The sequence below is a fragment of the Ziziphus jujuba genome, chromosome 1 (assembly GCF_031755915.1).
Source record: "Ziziphus jujuba cultivar Dongzao chromosome 1, ASM3175591v1".
Lineage (NCBI taxonomy): Eukaryota > Viridiplantae > Streptophyta > Magnoliopsida > Rosales > Rhamnaceae > Ziziphus > Ziziphus jujuba.
The window spans coordinates 6,717,103-6,729,095 of NC_083379.1; the positions used below are offsets into that span (position 1 = coordinate 6,717,103).

Consider the following 11,993-nt stretch of genomic DNA (forward strand, 5'->3'; position numbering starts at 1 on the left):
CAATTGCTATGCATAGTTTTTGTTCAGGAACCAACTAGTAACACTCTAAATCAATATCCACAGAGAGAGAGAGGGAGAGACCAATTATTTGTTAGCATATTTGTGTGTTTTCTTGTATAAAAGAACAAAAGAAGGGTGTAATTTTAATCTGGCCATTTATTTAATAGGCAAATTAGCTGGTTCTTATTATTCCCTGCTTTATGAGTTGTCACATGCGGCATCTGAGGTTTGCATGCTCACAAGTCACAGTCCACGTGAAATATAGTCTGGACATTAACACCTTCTCATGGCCAATGCACACTTATTTATGCATATCATTCATCATAAACCCGTTTTGACTTTGCCCTTCCCCCGCATCATTTTCCTGTTTATCAAACCTTAATTTACAGACTAATTAATCATCTTAATGTTATTATACTTTGTGTTTTTTTTCTATTTTGTTTGCCCTTTTTTTTTTTTTTTTTTTTTTTCCTTTTTATAAGAAATTTACATAAGAACCTAAAATATAACTGACATCGTAGGATGGTCATCCCCCAATTCTCCCACAGACCCACAAGCCTACATATGTAGGCAATTTATTTGGATTGATGGGTCGCTTTTAAACAAATTTAGAAAAGTTTGGGAGGCTGTGGACTTCAATGATTGATACTGATTTGGTGGTTGTGGATTTGGCACCAAATTGAATGCTGTTAGTGTCCTCCTTTAAAGTTTCATGAGCAATGGGGTCGTCTAAGAATTATGACACACTGCTTCACCTACAGCCATGTCTTATCTTGACCAACACCACCACCTCAGACTCAGAGGGCAGAGCATTTGCCAGCTGAGGCCCTTTTTGGTTTTCTCTCAGCCTTGGTTATTATGGTAGTGGTTGGCTGCTTTAACTTTTACCACAGCATATATACAATATATAAAAATAAAAGCCCTTTTGTTTGGTCAACTTTGAGAAAAACGTTGTATATGAAAGCAAAAGTCGCTTTGATGGTGCTCTCTGAAAAGAATGAAATGCTTTCCAAATAAGCTTTGAGAAGTTCCAAAACGCATTTGACATAAAAGCTGATCTTGAATCTTTATACTTAGGTGAATGGATCCAGTTGCAATGTTTCACTGACAAAAAGGACTTTCAAAAAAGTCAGTCTTTTTAATCGTTCGAGAAAATGTTTTCTTTTCAGGGTCTTAGATACCAAAAAAGGGCACGTACATTGCTGCATGTCACCTGTGGTAATCTTAGTAACTCTCGCAGTCAAACACGAAATGATGGACTCTGAGCATAGTTAACTCAGCTCCAGATTTGGCTTTTTTATTAACCACGTAACATGCGGCACAAGTTGAAAATAAATGGTCAAAGGAACCAAAATCAGATGCTTTAGACTAAACACGGCAATTTGAAGAGAATAGGAAGAAATTAACTATCGATTAGAGTCACAATTTTGGACATTAAATGGTTCTAAATACCTACGTTGTCAAGTTAATTCAATGGACTTTCTTGGTCGTAAGTCTACAGAGCAACTGATTTACTCGCATTGAGAAGTGACAGCTGAAGGCTTCAATTCATTCGAATCATTAAACTAGTGTGAAAATCTTAGAAGAATAACATTTTTTTTTTTTCCACCAAATAAAATCTCCATGGTTATATCTGTTTCATCTGACTGCATTGAAAATAATAGTTTTGGGCTTTCAATAGATGCATGTCCTTACATGGTTGGTGACCCAGAATCCAAAAGAAAGACTAACTACCACAGTTAAAAGATATTCAAACGGTCAAAAACAATCATCAGCCCTCACAATAACGTAACTTTAATTTTGTGCGATGCCTATACAAAATTTTACTGTTCAAAAACAGGAAAACTTGGCTCTTATTTATGATAGTAGCTCTGCTATTCAGCAATTGCCCTATCTTGGCTATGTCAAATTTATCAATCCCAATGCACTACAATAAACAGTAAATTTTAGAAATTCAGTCTCTAGCTAGAGCTCAAAATATCATAGATTACTCATTCTTCTTTCCAATCACGATGTGTGTGTGTGTGTGTGTGTGTATATATATATAAAACTGGTAACTTATATGTTCACAAATTGGAATTTCCCAGCTCATTTGAGAAAAATCAGAGAAGCATTCAATAATTTTCCCCATTAAAGCAATATCAATAAAGTATCTAACTGTAGCCTTATTAAAGGACAGCCGGAATTTCTAATAATAAGGCCATAATGGCCAGCCGAGGCACTGTGTACAATACATGTAATAATATGGCCATAACGATTGCACATGCTACTACTTTCCATAAACTGAAACAATTCGGTTTCAATGCACGCTTCTATGTTTGAACTCCCAAACCATCAATAATAATAAAAATATCCTATAATTAAATTGGAAGTGGTAAACAATGAGGAAGTGAGTATGATTAATGGGGTTCTCCAGAAACTGATAGATTCAACTTCAATAAGCAGTTTCAATCGAGCAGCTGCTTCACTTCACTTAACTAATTTTATAGACATTTTTCAAAATAATTGTAGGAAAGGAGAAAAGAATAACTTCAATCGAATCATGTAATAAATTTTCCAAAAAACAGACAACGCTTTGCACACACACACATAAATAATATCCGGATATATGAATTGCAAGCTGAATCACTTAAAAATGGATAAAGCAGAAATACCAAAAGTATCAGAAGCATAACAATTAAGGTATCACCGAGGGAAGGTAACGCATTCACTCACAGCTTGGCCACCATTTTATCTTCATTTTCCTGCAATTAAACACAACCATTGGAAACGATATTATATGCATGATTAACTCCATTTTGGGAGCATGAAATTCCTAATAATATTTATGTACAGAGAAGCACCAAGATCTTTAATATTTTGTCAGTTGGGAACATGTAGTGTTGCAGGAAAGCCAAGTTTCCTTCCATATATATGAATTCGAGTTTCCAAAGTATAACATATTAATGCCTTCAACTTCAAGCAAAATGATATACATATAAGCAATTACATACACAAGCAGGGAACATTATGAAAATTACATACGCACGCGGGGAAAATTATGAAAATCAGACATGTCTTGTGTAGTCACCACTTTGTTTTTGATAAAATTGTCTATAAAAGTTTTTCCCCCACTTTCACACTCAACAGGAAAAATAAGTGAGAAGTCGAATATCTCTGCAAGTCTATACCCTTCGCTTCAATTCAAGCTCAACACCAGAAAATATTCCTTGGCCGCTAATTAAGAATTCATCAGTTCGCCAGCTTCACCTAGCTAGATTCTTGAATACTTGAGAATCCATACACATGCACTTAAAATTATAATATTTTTCAAGGTCTATCCATTATAATATGGTGTTGGAGTTTTCAGCTTTAATTTGAAGCAGCTTTTAAATTGCTTTCATTTTGAACAAGAGAATCAAATCAAAGAACAATAAGGGCAAGTAGCTAGCGAACATTACTCATTAAAAGGGAACAACGATGTAAAGGAGCAAATAGAGGATTATGAGACAGTAATGAGTTCCATATCTCTACCATGTTTAGCACCAACTGTAATGTTCTAGCTTGCAGCTTGCAGTAAATAAATACATATATGCACTAAGTCATTGAGCTACTCATACAACATTGACACTAAATCGTTTCAGTGCCGGGTTAAAAAATATTCCTATGTTGGAAAATTATAATAATGTCTCATTTGAACCCAGCCCTATTCCTAAGGTAAGAACCTTACTTTAGAAATATTTATAAACCAAAAGACCATCTAAAACCTTTTTCTGCATGGCTCATAATTTGTAAAGCACAGTTTAGTTCAGTTTTCATCAAGTAGATTAGAATCTTTTATCCTTTAAGCTGGAACCGCTGACATGTCAATTCTCTGCAACTCAACTAGCAACAATCACTATATAGAAAAGGAGCTCTTCATTCAAGTAAGCCTCAATAGAAAGACAGGCAGGAAGACATTAAATGCATTACATATGCATCACTAGTTCATCTCTCTTGTTCCTATTTCCTGATGCCTATCAAACTCATATAGATATCATTAAAAGGTAAGGGGGACAGCCTTTAAATATAAGTTTTCAACATTGATTCTGTAAGGATATTACTTGTAGGGTTTTACAGCCAACTTAGCTTTGTATCTCATATAACTAAAATTTCCCGAGGTATTGATACATGAATTAGTAAAATTAGTTACTTCTCTCGGATATATCTATGGCTTTAAATGTGACAAGTTGCATAACATATTTGGCAGCCTTTATGCATGCACAAACAATGAAATACAAAACCAGGATAGTATACCAAAGAGTGGATTACATAAGGAGGATAATTTGTCCAGAAGTAAGGGAATGCATGTCCTCTTCAAGAGAATGAAACCCTTCGACGTAAAATCCAATTCTAATATTTTTTGCATAAGAGAGACGTCCATTATCAATTTTAAGCAAACCTGACTCAGGTCGCTCAAGCTGAAAGCTAGGCTCAGCAGCCTATGCATCTTCTTTTAGAAACTCAAGAGGGAAGATTATTTCGTGGACAGGAAAAGTGCAAACATCAATCATTTTGACTTGCATTCATCAATACGAAAAACAGTAACAATATCAAGGCGGCTGAAGAGCCTAAATGCTACCTGTTCAATGTGGCAATTTTTCTTCCTTCCGACACTATGCACTAAGAGTATTCTAATAGAAGTACTCTATTATCAAACCATGAGTTTGTTCATGTTTTTGTTCAAGTACCAGTTCCAAGGCTCCAAGGCTATATCTGTATGGTATGGCATATTCTTCCCATACACCCCCCCCTCCCCCCCACCTCAGAGCCTCATCTAGGCAAATGATCCTTTCATTGCGAAAAGCCTATTAAAATATGTAGCTTTCTAACACCATTGGTGTTCTTCATGTTATAAGTTCATGATAATAGTGATTTAAGAGGTGCAATCCAGTTATATCATCAACACAGCAAATGTATAATATTCTCGAGGCACTATTTTCAGTCCTAATAGGATGATAATTATTTTGACAGAAAATCAAATTAATCACCCCTATAGTCGTTCTCGTATTCATCTCTCCGTCTGTGTTTGCAGAAATTACAAAAACCTCCCATCAAACTTCAAGTTTGCTAGATTAAACTTCTTTTCATACATAATTTATTTGAATTTTTATATGTACAATTGAAGGTACAGACCAGAATTATAGCAACAAAACTGCAATTAAATAGAGGTTGTAATTTCTAAAATTTCGAAGGAAAATCTACAAATGTGGTGGCTCATATGATCTACCCTCATTTTTTAATTTTGAATACCTAATTTTTTTCTCTTAAAAAATTAATCGTCTTCTAGCATTAGAGTTCGTATTTCATCTCTTATTTTAATGCTTCACAAATGATAGATGAAGATGACAACTAGTGCAATCTTTGTATCATATAGATGACAACTAGTACGTTATTTATTTCCTCTTACAAAACTAAATGAACTATTTTTACAAATTAATTTAGAAACCTGAAAATTATATAGAACCATTAAGATTGTTAAGTCACATGCTTTGGCACATTAGTAATATTAGATTTCAAAGAAAAAAATAAATAAATAAAAATCAAAAGGATAAAACTTCTATTCCTTGTCAAGTTTTCCAGGTTTTCCAAGTCTTTCCTAAGGGCTTGTGCTCATCTTTTTTCGCTAATAATTAGTTGACATTGCCACTGCCACATTATATACAATCATATGAGGCTTTCCTCTAAAAAAATGGCGGTGGAAAAATACAGATTTAACAATTTCAGATTATAGAGAAGAAAAAAAAGAAAAAAAAAAAGACAAATAGACTATGGAGTCATCTTGAAGCAAGGGTTAGCTACAATTACGCACTTAGAAAAACCAATCATATACATGTTAAATATTTACTTATTACCTATTTTCTCGCATAATACATCCTTATATATTTTTAGATATGGGCCACAGTTAAAGATTCCAATAATCCATGCACCTATATCCAGTGCATAGACGAAATCCAATATAATGACATTAATAATCTGAACCTTATTTTGCTCTTCGGTATTTTGGAGCTTGAATCATGCATTCATCGTCATGGCATTAGAAGTTATATTTATGATTTTGATTGGTTTAACTTTTGTTAACTAGTAGAGTACATTTCCATATTACATTAGAAAGAAACTAAGAGAGACCTTTCCAAATTCCTAATAAACAGAACTTTCTCAATAAAGCGAGTTCATTTGAAGTAAAAGAATGTCATGAAATAAGCTTCCTACCATTTACATGTGCACAGAGTATTCTTGAGTACTTTTTGTCATAAAACATTTTTGGTTGTCTAAAAACCATATTACATTAGGTTTTAATTTAGCATGCATTATCTTTTTTTTTTTTTTTATATATGGTAAATATGCACTATCAATGATCTTTAATTTGAGTTCTGTCACAACAATTTACCTATATTTGTTAAATAATGCGTCTTTGTATTGACTTGATATACAGACTTGAATTTATTTCTAGCATTTTATTTTTTGGTTGTTAACTTAAAATCATATTTATTATGTTACCATAAAAATTCCAAAATAATATTGATAAAGATTAAAATTTATAAATAGAACCTGTACTTCTTCCATCCCAACCTTTTTGTTTTTTCAGAATCATTGTGATTTAATTGAAATGTATTACACAAAAAATTATAAAAGATAAATCAGTTGCCAAGTCATTTTAACTCTTTTTTTTTTTTGGAAAAAAAATTAATAAATGAAATTTGTTTTGTATTTAGGTAATTTTATCTCTTTTTTTTTCTTTTTTTTTTTTAAAAAAAAAAAAAAGCTCAGGTACTCCTACCAATTCCAATATAAAAATTGGCACAATACCATAGATATTTTCAGAGTCCAATTTTGCCTCCCTTAAAAAATCTTCTATAATTGGATACCAATGTTTTTAAATCTAGCATTCAATGATCTTGATGATCAATTAAACATCCATATTCTGCACCCAAAGCTTTATTTATTTATTTTGTTTTGGGGGAAAGAGGTGTCATAAATCACCCCAAAAATTCATGTAGCTTATCTGACAGTCATCATAACAAACCCTACATGTGCAAAAGTTCTATAGCACTTTCCTAACTAGCGTGATGAGTTTTTATGTGTTTCTCCAGTTAATTCAATACACTACCAATTCATCAAATATCAACAGTTTTTACGATTGCAACTGATACTAATTTGTCTAAATTCTTGTTTTATGATGTTAGCCAATGTTTTAATGTTTTATACTTCATCTATTTACCCAGGACGACTATCTATCTCTTATGATTTGCCATATTCTAAACAAATAATTCGTTGAATTCCCTGTGTCACATTTCAAATAAAATAAAGTGAAACATACCAGTGGCAAATGAAATACAGTATTATTACCGTTAATTATGAATCCTTAGATATAAATAATATTATAATGGTTCACTAATATCTATAATTCTCATATATCTCCAACAGACTAGGGTGTAAAAGCTGCAACACCTTTATTGAAATAGCTGGTTTCTTCAAGCAAATGAAAAGCAAGGATCTATACGTGCATGGGCTTTTATCAGGAACAAAGTTAGCACTCATGGGATTCACAATGCTAAATTATTAAGAAATCGAACAATTGAACAGTAAACACCGACAGTGCGCCGATTAGCTGCCATGTGGTGCAGCTGGAAAGCGGATAAAAGTTAGAAATTTGGACTCTAAAAAGCTACTGGGCTCGTTTAGTTTAAGGTTTTCCACTATATGGCCAACACATGGGCTTGACCACGCGAATGCTAACACCTGGCGAAGACTTACAGATGCTAGAGAGAAGGGAACCAACAAGAGGACAGACAAGGAGACAACCAGCCGATCCCTATTCACAGCATTCCATGCAGGAATTGAAACAAAACAATATAATAGATGACACCCATAAAAACATGCCCAATGGCTTGACTTCTTTTATGATTACCAAGAAATTTAAGCAAACCCTTCATGGTTCTATGCACAAGACACTCAAAAGTCCAAAACTCTATTCGAGAATATCATATTCCACCCACCTACTCCCCAACAGAGTAAAACGCATGTCAATGAGGGAAAAGAACCAAATAAGCACAGCAACAGAAAAGCACCACAGCAATTAAATTAAATTCGAGATTGGAAAAAATATATATATATACACGTATATCTATTTAGATATATATGAACTGCATAAATAGAAAATGGAAATTAATGAGAATGGAGGGTTACCAGAAAGAAAGATGGCCAAAGAGGAAATATGCAGTGCCAATGACTTAGTTTTTTCCTTTCCCCTTGTGGTCTGAATGCCGGCTTCCATCGCCATAGCAGAGTTGCAGTCGGCCATCAAATCCAGCAGGGAACTGATGGTGGTGATGATTCTCCACGGATGGAGCGGCGGAGGCGGCTCCTATGAAGAAGGGCACATTTGGTCCGTCTATAGGAGAAAACCTCTGAGGGTGAGGCAAAAAAGAAGACGGTGAATTGGACTGAAGGGTCCCCCTATTGAAGCCAGCATGGCCGGAAGAAGAGATTGAGAAGCTGAGGTTGTAATCACCCCCATTGTGTTGGGAGGTGGCGGCAACCGGAATGAGGTCTGGGAAAGAGAAATGCTGCAGCTCCCCGTGATTTTCACCCGGCACATTGAACGGAGGGATCGATATAGTCTGCGGCAGCGAATTCCCCATATGGATGTGCCCCAAAAACCCCGACGAGTGATGGGTCCGTGACGATGAGAGCCCAGGAAGCTCCGACCCGAAATAATCCATAGGGGTGGAAGCCACAGCAGTCGCCTTGTGGAACAAATGAGGCTCGCCGCCACCCTGGTTTTGCGGAGCAGAACCACTCGGACTAGAAGTAGTGTTATTGACATTGCCAATTCCATTAGTGAGAAGCTCAGTAAAGGAAGGGTTTGGCGAGATATTTGGGTGGTTGATGTTCTGGGTGTGATGAGGAAGACGGGACTCGGTTTCTTTCTCTTTCTCCTTTGAAGCTCTCTCCCTGGCTCGCTCCCTGGCTTTGACGCGGTTCACTCGGATTTCCGACCTCGACAGAGACAGGCCGGAGCCTTTGCTGGTCTCCGAAGTACTGCTGCAAGCAGATTTGGACAAGGAAAAGTGCTGGTTTTGTTGCTGGTGCTGGTAATTGGGATCGCCATCCAAGTCCACTTCAGCTGAATCGAATCCCTGTTCAGTACCCACGCATGCCCTCTTCTCGTCGCTCAGCTGCTTTGGTGTATCAGGGAAAGAACTGTTCAGAGAAGGAAGCTCCGAGATGGCATCGGAAGCCGCTTTAATCAGCCACTCCACAGCTTTGCTCGGTTGGTCGTACCCCAACCTGTCTTGAAGGTCATAGAACTGAATCGCCGTGGTCACCGACAACCGAACTCTTCTGTCCCTCAACCCCTTTGAGGTCAACACTTTGCTGTGCCGATCTTTCCCACCGGAGGCCCGAGAAACCCTAATGATACGCGAAGAGTGGTGCAAACCGCGAAGCCCGTTAGCAGTATTAATGGTGCTGTACGTACCTCCATCGCCAGCCCTTCTGAGCTCCCCGTCGTCTTCATCATCTAGGTAATGGTCGCCTCCTCCTTTCTGTCCTACCTTGTTGGAATCGTTCCTGCCATTTCCGATCCTCGGGAATTTACACACCTGTGCTTGACTCTCCTCCACCTCCATAGCACTTTCATGCCTTTCTCAAGCAATAAATCATTCAATACGCCAAGACCCCTTTTTTTTTTATTATATTACTATTATTATTATTTTTTTATTATTCTGACTTCGTTGTTTTCTTTTCCTCTTATCTTTCCTCCTAACGCTCCAAGGAGAGAGAGAGAGAGAGAGAGAGAGAGATCAGGATTAGAGAGAGAAAGGAGTGTGATTAGAATGCAGGTGGGGTTGCTATGTCCTCTGCATTGATGACGATAATTCAGAGAGTACTTTGGCTGTATAGTGATAAAAAGGCCTTTTTTTACGCTTTGATATATCACGGTCCAAGTCAGGAGGCTCTCGTTTAAGCTTTTTGCAGTTTGCAGAGTGCTTTCAAAAGGAAAGCCTGCAGAATTTTAGCCTTCAGAGTCTCAGCCTCAGCCCCCTGCGAACCTACAAAGTAAAAACACATTCAAAAAATTAATATTTAAATTAATATTTAATTTGTATATATTTTTTTTATTTTTAAATATAATACAGTAAGAGCAATAAAAGCATCAGATGCCTAATAATACGTACACACAAACACTGTACTCTATCCTCAAATCAGACTCAGGCTCACTCATTACACAGTTTGAGAGATCTGACTCTATTTTGTGCAACAAAGTGAGCTAGATGCTTAAAAGTGTTAAACGTAATGAAAAGGGTTTTAAGAAGAAGTTAAGCTTTATCCAAAGTAGAAATGAAAAGGAGAAGCCCCCAACCCCCAACCCTTTTATGCTTCAGATTTAAGCTAAAGTAAACAAGTTACCGATCTAAGTTCAACCATTTTCTGCGTACAAAAAAGCTTTTTTCTTGTCTCCAAAAATGGCGCACACATTTGAATCGCCATGAAGCTCAAAACACACATTAAAACAATAAAACAACCCACTTGCATATAAAAACTGTGTCCCCAAAACTTACAACCTATAAGGCAAAAAAGTTAAATAAACAAAAATTTATAATATTTAAAAATTAGCAATAAAACCTTGAACAATGTTGGGTACAGGTGTCAAGCTCTCTAACTATTACGGATACAGCAAAACGTGGACTGCGAATTTCTGTGACGCTTTGTTTAATTTTCATTAATTACCTATTTGTAGTTTTCGCACCCAATCTCACAGATCTGTCGATCGAAACTCCACGGGATCAGCTCCTGCGCAGCAAAACCAAACAAATCATATCAAATTTCAGATTCTTATCCCTTCTCATTGTCAACACTGAGATATCAATTCCTATATTTCCATTCTTAATAAGTTTATGAAAAAAGCAAAAAAGAAAACACCGCTTTATTGAGCTTCAGTCTGAGTTTATGCAAAATTTAAAGCTTTTTTTACAATTTCAGCTAATCAAGAAAACGAATTGGCCGATCATATCAGCTCCAAGAAATTTAAAAAAAAAAAAAAAATCATAAATAAATATCTGACTAGTAGACAGATCGAAATGGCCTCAAGTAATGACCAAAGCTTCAAGTTCGAGTTTCGAAATTCGAGTTTAAGAATTTCCAACTTTTTTTAAAAAAAATTTCTTTTTCGCTCCTATTAAACAAGACTGAAAGTTAAAACGAAAATAGAAAGTGGAGTAGTCTCTCGGAGCAGAACTCCTATTTAGCTCCATTAGTGAACCTGGAATTCACATAAAGAAGAAGAGAAAAAAGAGGAGAATTCCGCAAGCTCAAAAAGAATAAAAAACAAAAAAAGAGACAGAGAGGAAACTTACAGCCTGCGCAGGTTCTGAGTGTGTAGGAAGAGAGAAGTGATTGAGAGTGTTTCTAGGGCTGCCGATGTGTTTGGCGGGTGAGAACCTGAAAGAAAAAGACAGAAAAAACAAAAAAAAAGAAAAAAGCTGAGCATGCGGGAATTAGAAGGGAAATCTAGAGGAAGAGAGAGAGAGAGAGAGAGAGAGAGAACTGAAAAGAGGCTAGAGCTTCAAAGTACCCTAAGGTTAAGAGTTATAAGAGAAAAATACTTTTAAAAAAATAGAGAGAGAGAGTATATGCCTATCCTCCCCATTCGAGCAATCACCGGGCTTATCGGGAAAGGACAGACACAGCGCCGTTCCCCAACTTTATAAATAAATCTTTCTCTCCTTTCTGCCCTTCATCTTTTGTCTTTTTACTCTTTCGACCTTATCTCCTATTTTTATTTTCATTTTTTCTATTTCTTTTTCGTTTTATTTTATAAAACAATATTCTTTCTTTCTTTCTTCCTCTTTATTTTTATTTATATTTGGGGTTGTAAATGTACATAAATTAATAATTTTTCCTCCTTTTTTTTTTGTTTTTTAACTCTAATTTTCTACTTTACCTTTGGATTTTTCTTTTGCCATTTA

The 11,993-nt window shown here is 35.8% G+C and overlaps 1 protein-coding gene across 8 annotated transcripts; it reads right to left on the minus strand.

The window, feature by feature from the left end:
- Nucleotides 1-2,526: 2,526 nt before the first annotated feature.
- On the minus strand, nt 2,527-11,711 carry LOC107412598 (transcription factor TCP2). Of its 8 annotated transcripts, none has more exons than XM_048477853.2 (5): nt 11,631-11,710; nt 11,382-11,466; nt 10,756-10,818; nt 8,209-10,076; nt 2,527-2,744 (listed from the first exon to the last, which is right to left on the minus strand). In XM_048477853.2, exon 4 carries the CDS (start codon nt 9,651-9,653, stop codon nt 8,253-8,255), a length of 1,401 nt encoding a protein of 466 aa, XP_048333810.2. In that variant the 5' UTR covers nt 9,654-10,076; nt 10,756-10,818; nt 11,382-11,466; nt 11,631-11,710; the 3' UTR covers nt 2,527-2,744; nt 8,209-8,252. The 8 variants fall into 8 exon arrangements, with proteins under 8 accessions (XP_048333810.2, XP_048333823.2, XP_048333801.2 ...); XM_048477866.2 differs by having other exon boundaries at nt 10,651-10,818; XM_048477844.2 differs by having other exon boundaries at nt 11,600-11,679.
- Between the last annotated feature and the right edge of the window lie 282 nt (nt 11,712-11,993).

What these genes read in the sequence shown, in the direction of transcription:
- LOC107412598 (XM_048477853.2), bottom strand. Translation starts at nt 9,653, where the DNA reads ATGGAGGTGGAGGAGAGTCAAGCACAGGTGTGTAAATTCCCGAGGATC.